Source organism: Copadichromis virginalis, linkage group LG17, assembly GCF_057382275.1.
Source record: "Copadichromis virginalis isolate Kocher_CV1m ecotype Utaka linkage group LG17, C_Virginalis_male_GT1.1, whole genome shotgun sequence".
Taxonomy (NCBI): domain Eukaryota; kingdom Metazoa; phylum Chordata; class Actinopteri; order Cichliformes; family Cichlidae; genus Copadichromis; species Copadichromis virginalis.
In genome coordinates, this window is record NC_140634.1 from 15,289,197 (window position 1) to 15,304,508 (window position 15,312).

The window sequence follows — 15,312 nt, forward strand, 5'->3', positions numbered from 1 at the left end:
TTTCATTTACTATCATATATGAAAGTGAAAACTGCTTTCCAAACAATGAGCATTTTAGGAACTTTAGGAATCTGGCACACAACATATCTTCATCTGTTTTAAACCATTAGTTTGGTTGTTATTAACTGTTCCTGGAATGATTTTAAATATCCTTCTTGAAGATACAATGAAGAAACACGGCCATAAATTCAACTGTTATTAAAATTGTCTAAGCTTGCCTTTAGTGTTACTCAGAAACAACTTGAATACATGTTTATTACGAGAAGGGTGATGCCAGTGTACTTGAGCACACTGGATTTTAAATTCTGCTCCCTCTTGTATGTAAATGGTCCGAGCAAAAGGAGGAAAATTAATGAAGGCATCTCTATAACGCAGCCCACTTCCATCCATTCATCCATTTATCCATCCATCAATGTACATCGACATCTATGGTCAATTTAGCAAGCGCTAAGCTATGTACAGGGTGTCTTTTGTCCTGTTTTCCTCCCATCACCCCCAGCCTGGCTGGAGTTTTGTCTCTATTATTGTAGGGTCTTTACCTTACAATATAAAGCACCTTGAGGTGACTTGTTAAGATCTGAGGTTATATAAATAAAATTTAATTGCACTGAGTGTATATTTCCTGTTTTTCAAGAGGCCTAAAGTGACTTTTTATTGCTCTTACAACTTAACCTCATAAAGGGTCATCACATCAAGGGGGTAAAACATTTTTGCTAAACTCAAATATAGTAAAATATCTAATTTTACAAAAAAAATTATTATTTGACCTGAAGGCCAACCAACAAGTTACTTGTTTTTAAAATGAATTGAAATCTTAAGAAAACATTAAAAAAGGAAGTGCAGAAAAGACACCTCACAATTTCTGCAAACTTAAGAGACTTAATATGACTGAGGTTACAAACCTAGCAAACAAACACAAAGACATTTTAGCCACCACACATCTGTTAGCATGAGTCACTGATAAACACACAAATATACCCGTGCACACAAGCACATACATGGTGACCTGTACCATGAGGTAATGCTCTGAGTCATCAACCAGCAGCTCAAAGTCCAATTACGAGCGTAATAGGAATGAGAACAGCCTGAACGTGACAAACATGCTGAACGTCATGAGCGCAGTTTATCACGCTGACAGATGACCACACACACACACACACACACACACACACACACACACACACACACCCCGCTGTGAAAAAGTATTTGCCACCTTCCTGATTTCTTACTTTTCATTGCATATTTGTCATGTTTCAGATGATGAAACAAATTTTAATACTAGGTAAACATAATCACAGCAAATACAAAATGCAGTTTTTAAATTATTATTTCATTTATTAAGGATAACCTTGGCAGCAATCAAGCAATTAAAAAAAACTGGTAAAAAAACTGGTAAGGTTTGTTTTTTCTTTGCTGTGCAGGAAGTTTGGCTCGGTATTTGCAACTTTTTTTAATTCGGCTACATGTGAGGGTTTTATGGTCATGAGCACCTTAATCAATCAAATTAAGTACAGACCCCTCCCTTTACATATTTTCTGATCCAACTCTACGATAACGATTTCAAACTTAACTGAAAAGGACCTCATCCTTCCTTTTCACTGCTTCATTGTGAAACATCTGCAGGGACTGTTGAATTTGTTAACAGCTTAAAATTGAAAAAGCTAGAAGGAAGATGTGTTTTCAACTAGTTGATGAAAGAAAACTGTCTTTGTGACATAACGGCACAGCAATAAGACAGAATTCGGGTTTACTGATGCTTTACAAAAAGAAAAAGGCTAGAATATCTGTGCACGTACATGACTAACAAAGGCAATTGTTAGTCATGTACGTCAATCACCTGATGCGATAACATGTTCAACTTTAAGCACTTCTTTAATGTCCGTGTGCCTTTAAGGAAAGAGAAAATCAATCAAAACCTGTAGCTCTGCCACAGGGCTCAGTAAGTAAAGGAGGTGGAGTTTGTCCAAAACAGCCTGAGGCACTTTCTTAATTTTCACAGTATATCATTGGTGTCTTCTTTGTGTTCTTCTTGTTGGGCGCTCATGCCTGTGAGCAGCCTGAGCAGATATTAAAATAAATCTCCCATTCAGTGTGCGGTAGCGGACGCCAGAGTGAAATCCTCTGGATGAATAACATAAGAAAGCCAGACAAAGGCTAATTAGAACCTGGCTATATTTCTGCGGTAATGGGAAATAAAAACTGCCTCGCGGCAATCCCTGCGAAAATCGTCTTAGTCATTACTCTGAGAAATGACCTTGGAGAAGAGATATTGGAGCAAACTGTGGGACACTTGTTTTAGTGTGGGGCTGCAGTTCGAAAGTTAGCACTTATACTTTCAGAAAGATATGAAATTTGATAATTAAAACATTGGGTGAAGGCCCATTTTCTTTCTAAGTGGTGCCACATGTGACAAAAGGCACTCAAAATGCAAAAGAGCTGATTTCTGCAGAGGATAATTGAAGTAAATCAGATGAGACAGGGAATCAGACGGTGATGGTGAGGCTGGGGGAAGGCTGAGGTGAGGTGGGAGGAGAGATGATTGGTTGGTGTGTGTGTGTGTGTGTGTGTGTGTGTGTGTGTGCGCGTGTGTGTGTGTGTGTGTGTGAGAAAAAGAGAGAGTGAGAGAGCGAGACAGAGAAAAATAACATTGCTGCTTCACAACTGAGGCGTCTGACTTGGGGAAATAAGACGCCTAATTGAGCGTGACAGAGAGGGGGGCACGTTGTGCCTTCACCACCAAAATTCATCGGTGATGTCATTAAAATCCTCCAAGCTAAAACCTAATGAAAAGATAAAGGAACAGTGAAGGTATGTTTGTTTAGTGAATCCTAAAACAGTGGTGCAAATTCTTTTCAAAATTGATGTAAAGTGTAATTTCAGTACTTTGTCTTCATTTACTTTCTGGCTCTGTTTCCAGTCACGAATTTCAATTTGTGTTAAGCTGCTTAAACTCAACTATTTAAAAAAAATAATTATAAAATATTTTCTAGCTTTTTGTGTTTGCATACAGCCTTTCTTTGGAAGTACACATTTCATCTATAATCCGCAACTTGTTTCTATTAAGTGAAATTCGTTAAAGTTTAAATTGTCAGATAAATTAGTCACCTACCATTTCTGACTTTGCTGTTTGCTCAGCATAAAAGCACCAGAGAAAAGTCTGGACACACAGTGTAGAAAAAACACTGAAGAAAGCAAAGCTGTCAGGTGTGCTGATCCAAGCTACTGCTAAGATTAAGAGCAAAAGCCCTCTTAAGGCTTTTTGAAGTGCAGTCTTAAAAACAGCAAAATACTGTTATGAAAAAGGCTCAGAAAAAGAGGAGCAAAGAAGGGAATCAGTGCCTGCTGAGTATAAGCTCATTGGAGTTACCAGCCTTAAAAAGGTGTGGATGTCACAGGGATGCTCCCCGGAGATTAAGTAGTGCGCACCTCCCCTCATCAGTTGCTGTGTCTTTACCAGACACTGAGAAAAAGAAGACATGGTTTCTGCCTGTGACATTCCCACCATGAATCATTTAGAAGGAGCTGTTATTGTGTGGGGGCTTTGCTAGTAACGGTCAGATTTAAGCCGACACTTTAGTGGCAACCAAAAAATCCTGCAGTGACACATAGTCCACCTGGTTTGATCTTAGTGGGACCATCATTTATTCAGTGAGCCAGGCCACATCTTCAGGCTCGGTAAGGACTGTTAAAAAGGAAGCAGCAATGATGGAGTGCTGCATCAGTTAGCTTGACCTCTACACTCACCAACAGAAATGGTTGCAGACTGTAGAGTGAAAGGGAAGGAGACAAGAGCTGCTCAGCCTTGAAGGAACCCCCTCAGGTGATGGAAACTGTCCAGGTGATGACTGACAGATTGAAGAGTGTATAAAACTGATATGAATTTAAAAAAAAATGTTTTTCTGTATTTAAACATCCTTGTTTACTACATAAATATGAGGTATATATATTTTTTGTTTTAGCTATGATGTCTTAACAGCCCAACAATACAAACGGATCTATGATCCTACTTTGCTTCTGCAAAAAATGAAATTAATAAAGAAGCTAGAGAATGACAAAAACAATGGTGAAGGTCATTCCTTACAACAGAATGATAAAATCATGATCATTCTATTATATATTATTGCTTTGCAGCTCATGTTCACTATAATGCCTCTCATCCAAATACACATACTCTTCTTCTCTTGCTCCTTCTTTTGTCTGATGGGTCCAGTCAGTGACTCCAGTTAATTTCTTTCATTGTTCTTCTTCTTTTATCTTTTTGCGTTTCCTTTTCAAACGTTTAATTTACTCCTCACATTATTACTGCTTTCTGTTGGCTATTCCTCTGAACTTGTAGATTGTCTATAGACTGCTCATTAAAAGCTTTTTAATGACACTCACTGCTGGTAGACTAATATGATGTCAGGGTTTTGCTGAGGCTCACTCCTCCTTCATACGAGGGGGGCTGACAACCAGCCACAGTTGAAACACTTTTCAAAGTCACCTCAGAGTAAAGTAACTTGCTCACAGTCAGCAAGTGCTCTGTGCTTGTCAGCTCTTCTTTTATCTCTGATAGAAGCAGGTTGGTGCTAAAATGTAACATCTGAGATCTTTTTATTTCATTTTATTTTCTGACTGGAGAGATATCAAGGTTACATAGGGACACTGTTGATGGTGGATTACCTGAGATAGCAAACCACACAAACACACACACACACACACACACACACACACACACACACACACACACACACACACACACACACACACACACACACACAAACACACACACACACACCACTAAACACAGCGGGAGTCTAATCAGATACACACCATGTAACTTGGTATTGCCTGCTTTCATCTCATAGGATGAAAGCATTCGATATCTATCCATAAAGAAACAGGGATAAAGATGAAGGGGTCAAAACAAGTGTGTGATACAAGGAAATTTTAAAGAGGACTGATACAGAAAATCTGTAGATGATAGGATGAGGTGAAATCTGAAAGTATCTCTTGACAACCAGGAACAGAAATAGAATCACAAAAAAGCAAAGATGGCTGGAGACGGCCAAAGACAACGCAACACCGACAGAGCTACAGTTTGACAGGTGAGTGTCACAGTGAGGACTATTCTCACTTATACCTGTCATGGGTAAGTCAGAGGAATATGTGTGACCTTTTTAAGACTGACAAATACACACACAATCTGGGTCTGCTAATGTTTGTTCATCCTTTGTGAAATGCTATTTTAGTGCTATGCTGTATTTAAAAATCAGACCTCCACAAGTGAAGGGGCGCAGCAGTGTGAGCCTCCTCTACAGACCAATGAAGGCCCAGCAACTTTACACTCAAAATGAGCAATCATCATCCAGGACTGACTGATAAAGCTACGTTGCATCACTTTTTCTGACACAAATTGAAGGTGAGAAAAGCCATCTCTAGATCACGGGACAGAAAGGATACATTTATGAGATTACTTTTAAATTCAAGTACTGACTTGATCTGAATGGTCTGCACCTACAAGTGCAAAAAGATCTACATTGTTTGTAAAATTGTACATTTTACAAAGACATAATACTGGTTGATTAAGCTGAGAAACTATACTCCTTTTTGAAAATTATATGCTCCCTTTGAATGTAAAACAAAATTGAGAGAGACATGTTTAGCAGAGACATGTGTTGCATCAACTCTTCTTTGAATAGCAAGCAGGGTTTGTGCGTCTGGGCCCTACAAGGGTTTTTCTTTTGCAGGAAGCCTCTAGCAGCTATAGAAAAAATGGAGGGCATTTGCTTTATCGTTCATTTCTGCTTTCCGCTAACACGTAGGCTGGGTTTCATGTGGCATTTTGCTGGATCCAATCAGAGTATATCTTGTGAGCTAGCCCAGAGCTCCTACCTTAGGCTGCGGGACCGTGGTCTCATGGCGGGGGAGCGTCGTCCCTCCTCATCTGTGATGCTCTCAGAGCTGAAGTGTTTGGTAAGGAAGTGCAGCTCGTCAGGTGTGGGCTGGAAGGGCAGCTGGTGCAGCTTCTCCTGGGATGAACAGGAGGACTGTGAGAGGAGGAGCACAAACGGAGCATAGATTACAACCAGCACTGAAGCTACAGTGAGGAGTTAGGCCGGAGCTAAACTGGGATTAGAAGAACTCTGGGTTGAGTTTGTCTTTGGAGTAAAGTTTAGTCCCCTTCTCATTAGAGGAGAAAGGGACAGGAAAAGCAGATTACTCAAAGCTGGAAATGCCTGTAAGGTTTGAAGGGAGCTAAGCTAGGATTATACTACAGGCTAAAACTATTTTTGCTTGTATGATGTATTTTTGAAAAGTTAAAGTGCTCTAAATGGAAATTGGCGCAAGGACATTCTAGCATTATCTCTAGCTGGAACAATTTGTGGTAGTCTGTCCTTGCAGGAATTCCTGGTGTTTCTACACAGAAAAACAGAGTGGAAAGACTGAAGAATGAAGTGCTTGGCATAGCTGTAAATCTGTGTGTCATCAAATTATAATGTATGTAGCTTTGCAATTCCACTACTGGAAAGGTTTTCCAAACAACTTTAAGCTGAACTTCAGTGAATGTGAGTTTCTAAAGCTGACAAGTGAAAAGTCCCTGGTTTGATTTCAGTAGGAGGCACGAATCCTTTTGGGGTTGTGACAGAAAGGGCATACAGCATAAAAAAACCCCACCAGTTAGGGTGAAATTCACACAACAAAGGTCTTATTTGTCCGAATAAGATAAAAGAGAAGGGGGGCTCGGTTCTCTCTTACTACAATGATTGTGTTAGTCTGGATGCTCAAGTTCACGGCTTCTCAGACAACTTAGCCAGGCTGCTGCCTTTGATGCACAGCAAGTCTCATTTTAAAGGCAGGAGCCACAGAGGAAGTGTGCAATTTTAAAAAAGGGAGATGAAAGAACAGCAGAAGGTAAAGGACAAGGAGGAGAATAAGACCAAGTGGGACATTTGACATGTCCCTAAGAGTGAGGGAAAGAAAAAGAGTAGGACGCAGAAGTACACAGTAAGGTATCAGAATGAAGGAATCAGCAGTGGAGGCTACGGCAGTTTTGCAGCTTTGTAGTAAGTGAAATAAAGTATGTGTTTCTAGTTTTCATGGATGAGTCTATAGATCACTACAGCAGACATACAAATACATGCATAGACAGAGTATAGTGAATTTATTTACCGAGACAGTGGAACTGGGAGTGTTAGTGCCATATCCAGAGGAAGGCAATGAAGCGAGAGACCAGCGTCTGCCATCCGTCCTTAAAAACAAAGAGCGAACATTAAAGAAAATGAATGAAGACATCAGCACTCAATGATCATTTTCAGTGAAATACCACATATTCTCCACAGCCAGAATAACAAGATGAAGTAGTGTCACATACAGTGGAAAATTTTTACAGTGGGTGGAAGAAAAGGTGAAGCGGAAAGATAGCATGGAACCTAATGTGTGCAAAAAGCATCCACTGAGACTTTGCACACGTAATGAGAAGCACCACAGAGTTCACAGACTCGACAGCTCATCCTGTGTCAGAAAAGCCGGATTCTTTACTTCACAAATACCTTCTGGTTATCAAACATTAGCCAGCTTTTTGTCACTTTCAGTAAATATTCATCCTAACAAACCTGAAGTGCCTCCTTACCCCTTCTGTGTCTCAGCTCCAAATCCAATTAAACATGTCCGACTTTAAAAACATCTCGCAAGTATTTCATTTCTTTTTGTTTTACACTTTTGGCTAAAACGAGTGAAACTTCTTCTGGAGATTTTTGAAGAAATTTATAAAAAGATCATAAAAGCACTTATTTAAATGTCTAAAAAATGATTTGTTTTTCCTCTAAAAAAACAAAACAAAACCCTGTGGTGTTCATTATGATATTTGTTTATGGATGCAATTCTCTCTTTTGTTTTTTTGTCTCTCTATTGCCTACGTGTTCTGGGGGGTCTTCATTTTTCTCGTGTTACCTTGTCTGACTACATATTCCTGTTGTCTCGGGACTGTCCCTCATTCAATTTAGTTCCACTTTTATTTTGAAGGTTAGTTCCTCTTGTGCTTTTCTTTGTTATTCCTTCCTTCTTCTGCCCCCCCCCCCCTGGTGTCTGATTGACTTCACTCCTTATTACCCTTCTTCTTCAAAAGGAACACTCCTGGTCTTGCTATTTAGGATGTTTGAATTCCTAAAACAGGTGGTGAACAGAGGAGAGAGTACAGGAGAGGCTAGCCTGAAGAGCCATAACTGAAAATGGATTTCCCCTGTGGAAGTGTTTTGTGAGAACAAATGAGAATGTTTGAGTATTCACCAATAGAAAAAAACAAGAGGATGCTTTTTCATGTCATTCTTATCTCTACTTATTAAAAAAAGCAGAGATAAGTGTGTGTGTGTGTGTGTGTGTGTGTGTGCTGAGTCATGCAGGACAGAGGGCAGGAAGAGGCAGGCGGAAAAGTCAGAGGTCAGAATGGAGACATTACCTGTCAGACCTGTGTCCATGGCTGTGAAGAAGACAAGACAATGGTTTTCTTTTTATTTATTTATTTTTATTGCTGTCACACAGACTGAAAAATAGATGCAAATTGCCTCAGTTGGTTTTCCAAACAAAACATATCTGATAAAGAAAAACGTTTAACTGCTGATACTTTGTTGGCAGTGCAGAGTGGCACACTTTTTGTTGCAAGCCATATGTATTTTTTATTTTATGACAACAAGCACAATTATTTTCATGCAAAGCCAAATGAAAAATACATTTAAATGAAAGTGTTTCTGGTAAAATAAGGCTTTTATGCGAGTAGGAACAGTAGGCCCGTCATATCAGACTCCACCACACGGTGTCCCTCTCACCCCACAGTGTGCTGAGCAGCGGCAGCTCTGAGGTCAGTGGCTGGACAGAGAGGGATTTCCAATTCAAATCAGCACTAATGCTCCTTTTCGCTGCTGCACCTCACACACACAGTGTCTCGGTGTTTGATGACGTCGTCGTGCAAACAGCCTGCCTGTTCGGCTCAGTCCTCGAATGGAGAGTCTCAGTTCAATCAAATAGATTCCAACCCCCCCACCACAGCTAGGGATCACAGTGTCTCACAATAGTTCCCGGAAGTTAGCAACATACGCTAGCCACGGCACAGATATGAGAGTACAGATCTTTTAAAGATAAGATATGTAAAATAGTATTTACAAATTTGCCTCCTCATCAGCTCACACACTCATTTACATCAGCAGCTGCTCAGCTCTCATAGGTCACTGAGTTGTTTAACACTGTTTCAAAGATACGGACATTAAAAGATGAAGTACACCTTATCTATTTGGGCTCAACATCTGCAATCTATTACTTTATTTCTATTTTTTTTCCTGATGTACTGTATAACTTAAAACTGAAAAGAACTGGTAAGAGCTAATGATCACTAATACAATCAGTTTGTTTATTGAGGACAACAGCGCTTCTGTGTTTTTTACATGTGTGACTGCAAACACAAACATCCTTAGCACATAAATGGAAGTCTTACCTGCGAGCAGGAACAAAGGAGAAGTGTGCAGCTGTGTTGGGAGAGAAGTTGCGAGGACTGTCCAGTGGGCTGGTCCCTGAAAAACAGAAGTAAAGGAATAAGCAGGAATGACAGTAAGACAGACAGAAAACCTACATCTGTGTTCACGTGATGAGTTCTTTCTTTAACACAGTGAACACTTTTGTGGCAGCTAATTCAGGGAGAATCACAGGGAATGAAAATCATATCCGATTACCTTAATTAACTTCTCATCAGCCATGAAGTAACTGATCGGGATGTGTTTTGTTAACGTGTGCCATTTTACTAATAAAAGACAATGTGTGAAGTCTTAATCCAGTGAATTTGCTCAGTGAAAAGAGATTTAAGAAAATTACACCACAGACTATGCAAATAGGTAAGAAAAATGTTTTTTGGGGTTTTTTTGTCATCTCTGGACTTGTCATCTCATGTCATTGTTGCTCAGCAACTTGGTGCTACTATTGTTTGTATCAGGGATCAGCGCATCATGCTGATGCCAGTGAGCATGCCAACCAACCATGATCACGGAAAAGAAGATGCAAAGATGCAGAAGAGGAAAAGGGGATGTCTGCAAACGCACAACTGGCAACTGAGACTGATGATAAAGATGTGAGATGTCTTTTTTAAGTGGAGTTCAAGGAAATAAAAATCCAAGACAAAATAATAAAGAAAGAGGCAGAGGGACTTTGTATTACTACTCTGATCAAAGCCCAAGTAACGGCTCCCAGTAATGATATCATTATATCAATAATAAAACATAGCAAAGATATGTGCTTACTCAAGACAGTAATCTCAAATACAAAATAATATCTGTGGATCAGAAAAAAGAAAACTTTGTCTTTACCAAAAGCTGGTTAACTTCCTTTTACTTTACCCTCTTAGCTCATTACCTACTGACTAGTAAGATGCATTAGAGGTAAATTCAGTAACTGTGTCGGAGATTTGTTCCATGCCAGGACTAATATTTTTCACCTTATAGATACTTTGCTTGAGCAGTATTACTACAAAACACTGCAAATATTTCCATCCCAACCCAAACCAAATACTTGGACTATAATATACTATTATATTTTTATAAATGTCTTCTTCTGTATAGGGTCTAACCAGAAACCTACTCTCGATGACATCACCAAGTTATTTTTGACCAGAAGATTTCCTTTGACGCAAACATTAAATAAATATGCCTTCTTTCATCTGTGCAGTATTGTTCATACTGGGGTTCTTAAAACTTTACAGAATGAATTATTTGTGCTGCAAGACATCTTCCTGCTGCATTTACCAACCTGAAAATATGAATGGGAAGATAAAAAGGCCCTCACTGTGAAAACAGAGCATGCGTTAAGTGTTCTGCTCATTCATTTGTTTTCCTTTATTCTCCATCACTTTAAATTTCTGACCTTGAACAAGACAAGAGCAAAATGAGAATCCGAATGTAAGATGTATGAAGAGAAGAAGCGTGGGCGATATGCAGAAAATAAATAGGAAAAATAAATAAATAAATAAACAGGGGAAGTGGCTGTAATAGAAGACAGAGAGGAAAGAAGATGGGCTCTCTCACAACCTGATTGAGTGTCTCATTAAGTGAACGAGCACACAGGGGAAAGTAAAAGGTAAAGATCTTAAAGGAATGACTCGTCTGTCTTCTTGAATCACACAGAAAGGTGGAGTTAAAAATTTAGATTAAGATAAAGTAGGTGAACCACCTGCTTTTTACATTTACTATTACACTGCTGAAAATATACAAAGATAAATGAATGCAGTTCAGTTAACTCCTTTTACATCACTTAGACTGATAACACATCATATAATGATTGTGGCAATCAGTGAGTTAATTACTTTTAACTGGATAAAGGGGAAGAAAAAACAGCTTCCCCAAACAAAATCACGTGTAAGTAGCTAAACAATAACTTAGTTTGAGAAACTGGGGACACAAACACTCAATTTCTGCTTCAACTTCAACACAGAAGGGAAACATTTCTCTTCACTGAACACCAAATATCTCCAGAACAGCTTGAATTGACTGTGAAGCTCATAATGCAGCCATTGCCACAGAAGCCACAGATGATCCTCTGTTTAATAAAGCTGACATTTTTTAATTAAATATGCTGACATAACCGAGCAAAAGCAGTGGAATGGATATTCACGGTCAGTATCTGCAGGGAGAAACAGCACTCTGATAATAATTCAGCAGAATGAGGCTGAAGGAAGAAAGGGTGAACACAGATGAATAGCAGAGGAACGGCTGGCTGCCTCAAAAACAGGAGGAGAGATTAAGTAGTCGGACATTTCCACATCAATTATGCAGTTTTCTCCGCAGCATGTCTGGACAGAGCAGAAACTCAAATATTAATGCGAGCATTTGATTGTCGTCAGATGGGAACCTCTGTCTGTCTAGTTGGCTGTGCAGAACATGTATGCACATATTGGAGTGAACAGGTAGGTTATTAGTCAGACAGATTGCTTGTTAGTGTACATCTTACTTGTGTCAAATGTCTTATACATGATGTAGTATGGCTGCAAGGATGCTGCTGAAGTTGCATTTAAAAGGACATGGAGTTGTCCCTGGAGCTGTTAGCAGGCTCACCCACTGCACCGATCCTCCCTGTTCATATTTTATACTATACTTAGAACTGTGTGTGCATATGTGCATGGACATTATTTAAGATCCATCTCTCTCAGCAAAGAGAAATCAGACACATCAGCGATGGGTCAACTGGTGTGTTTGTGTTTAGAAAGGATGTTTAGGTCTCCTCAGACGTTTTTGCACGAGAATGTGTTTGTGCTCATAGGTTGATGACAAGAGTACCAGATGCACGCACAGGACACGCAGTCACGCAGTGTTTCACCACAAAAGAAAGTCACTTTAATCCTTTTTTTAATCACCAAAGACCGAACAGATTGTCATGAAACATAAAAACTAGACATTCCTTCGCTATTTGCTCTCCCAGCCTGTGGTATCCTCTTTTATGGGGAAGACACTCACAGCACCTGCAGGTTTTTGCCAAATAATATATTGATATGTATTTAATACTTGTGTGTATTAACACCTTCACAATTATAAGTCCATGAGCTAATGGACTTACTGACATATAGGGCTGCCACGATTTGTCGACTAGTCACGATTACGTCGACTATCAAAATCGTCGACGACTGATTTAATAGTCGACGCGTCGTTTGAAGCTTTGTAAGATCACAAAAGACGCAGGAATAAGTAGCAGGATTTAAGAGTGTAATAATGGACTGAAACAGAAGATGGCAGCACTGCATGTACAAGGATGCCAGCTGCCGTTAAACCCCGAAGAAGAAGAAGTAGCTGTGTCCCAGAATTCATAGCGCAGCCCAGCTCAGTTTCCAACAATGGCAGCAGCTAGTTAGTTTTAATATTACTCTTATTATTCTTTCTGGGTCACAAAATAAACGTTTAACATATTTTCAGGCGAGAATGTAGCTGTGTAAACCTCAAATATCTGCTCAGTTTATCAAGACCACATATTTTCAAAAGCGCTCCGACATTTTCGGAGACGTCTGTTACCCACTAGCTCGATTGCTAGCCGGGGGCAAGGCTCACTAGCGCCGTGAGAACACCGGACTCCCTGCAAATTGTTTTCAAACCCACCACCGTCTTTCGCTACTCAGGTTAAACATACATAAGTCACTTAGATAACTTACAAATGTTATTGTTTGGCTTTTTTTTAGTATTTTATTTGTTCCTGAGTAAATCGGTTTGTCTGAGATTAAAGTTATAGTTTTTACACAGCTGAATAAACTTCAAGCAGACAGCTGATCATCAGAAGTGTGAGATGCTCGAGAATATACTCCAGTGTCCCGTTAAATTTTAGATAGCAAGGAGTTTATTAAACTTCACCGAAACAATCTGCAAATTTCATTAAAATTTAATAAACTATCATCTTGTCTTTATTTTTAGTTAGCACACACCTTAAACACTTAAAGCTGTAAGCTAATGATAGTTACCGTATTTCCCGGACTACAAAGCGCACCTAAATATTAGCCGCACAAGCTAAAATCAGGGGAAAATCCTGTTTTGTACATACATTAGCCGCACCTGACCAAAAGCCGCAGGTGTTTCAATGTTGACTCATCATATGTAAGAGAATATGCACAAAGGGAATTGTCAGGAAAGAGATGGCTGTTTGGAGACATCACTTTTATTAATATTTTGAAAAACAAGTTATGGGTACATATTTGCACATGTAGTACATAACAGTAGCCTACAGCACACCAGAAAAATAGATTCGGCCTACCTTTTAGGCTCAGGTGCAGTGACACAGCTTTAACAAGAAGAAAAGTCAGTCATTCACCACCATCTTTCTCTTCTTCCTACGCACTAAAACCACCAAAGTCCTCTTCTCCAGTGTCGGATACAAACAGGCTCATGATGGCTTCGTCATCCACTCTTCTTCTCTCCTTCGTTGTCACTTTCAAAACCAAAGAAATCCTCATTGTCAGTGTCAGAGTCGAACACCCTCAGAAGGGCCGTGGCGGTGTCCTCCTCTCCATCATGCAGCAGTCCAGCCCTTCGAAATCCGTTGGTGATCGTGGATGTTTTCACACTTTTCCACGCTGTCAGAATCCACCGGTGGAGTTGGGCATAACTTGCTTTTTGGGCATAACTTGCAAGTTTATCGCCGCTCATCATCCACGACTCCCGCTGAACGCGTAGCGCTACTTTGAAGTTTGTTTTTCGCGCTACTTCGTACGGCACTACGTTGCCTGGCGGACGGACATGTGACTAACATACCACTCTTGAACCCCGATCCTTCCGCCAGGCAACGTAGTGCCGTACAACAGCGGAACACACAAAACAAATCGTCTTACGATATGACAAAAATCACGGACAATCCATAGAAAAGCCGCACCTGACTAAAAGCCGCAGGGTTCAAAGCTTGTGCAAAAAGTAGCGGCTTATAGCCCGACATTTACGGTATATAAGAGCAGATGCATGCTGGTGCAATAAGCTGTATGTTTTACTCCAATGGATGATGATCTGATTAGTTGACTAATCGCAAAAATAATCGGTGACTAGTCGACTATCAAAATAATCGTTTGTGGCAGCCCTACTGACATATAATGTATGTTCAACACAACATGCAAATCATGAGTGCTGAGTCGATGGCTCGCAAGTATTTTGGACTGAACTCTCCACGTTTTTTGACAGAGATTAGAGCCGACTTGAAAACTCAAACAGACCTGATCTAAGATCACGTCTATGCTTTGTGGATCTCCCATGTGTGTCTTTATATGTACTGCAGTAAAGTGAAATAGCAGCAATGTGTCCATCTATTGATCGTGCAGTCTCAACTGACACCACAGTCAGTTATAATTATGCCACAATCAAATAGTTTCCAAAGAAAAATCACTATGGAATCTATGAAAAAACACTGTGGCATGAATTTTGCACCTGAATAAGAAAAAGTGAAGTGAAATGTAAATTATAACTGAGTGCATGTAGTAAGAAGTCTCATCACACCATATATAGAAGCTACTTTGCTGTCACATTTTTAGGTTTCCTGCAGTAAACTGCAGTGACAGTGACCTACTTTAACAAAAACCAAGACATATGCTTTCATATCAGATACATGCAAATGTGATATCTACTCTGTGGCTCTTCATTTTCACTTGCCTGCTCCCTCTCCGGTGAAGACGAGGTGGGGAAATCAAAATAATTGGGGAAGGGGTAAAAAGAAATGTGCAATACATGCATATGTATGTATAAATATATTTAGCCTTGAGTCTGTGACATGAAACTGAACAAAAGAAAAGCCATCTTTCTTGCAGTCCTTCATTACAATTGCAAAAATGAGCAGTGG

The 15,312-nt window shown here is 39.7% G+C and overlaps 1 protein-coding gene across 8 annotated transcripts in view; it reads right to left on the minus strand.

Annotated features, from left to right (window-relative positions):
• mast2 (microtubule associated serine/threonine kinase 2) overlaps window positions 1-15,312 on the minus strand; it is a 144,748-nt gene that overhangs the window by 33,563 nt on the left and 95,873 nt on the right. For 6 of the 8 annotated variants that reach the window (XM_085436905.1, XM_085436906.1, XM_085436904.1 and 3 more), the window contains 4 exons: window positions 9,467-9,542; window positions 8,438-8,458; window positions 7,153-7,231; window positions 5,875-6,029 (listed from right to left, as the gene is read on the minus strand). In XM_085436905.1, the coding sequence (XP_085293031.1) occupies window positions 5,875-6,029; window positions 7,153-7,231; window positions 8,438-8,458; window positions 9,467-9,542 (331 nt within the window). The remainder of the gene's footprint in view (window positions 1-5,874; window positions 6,030-7,152; window positions 7,232-8,437; window positions 8,459-9,466; window positions 9,543-15,312) is intronic. The other 2 variants (XM_085436907.1, XM_085436908.1) reach the window with 2 other exon arrangements.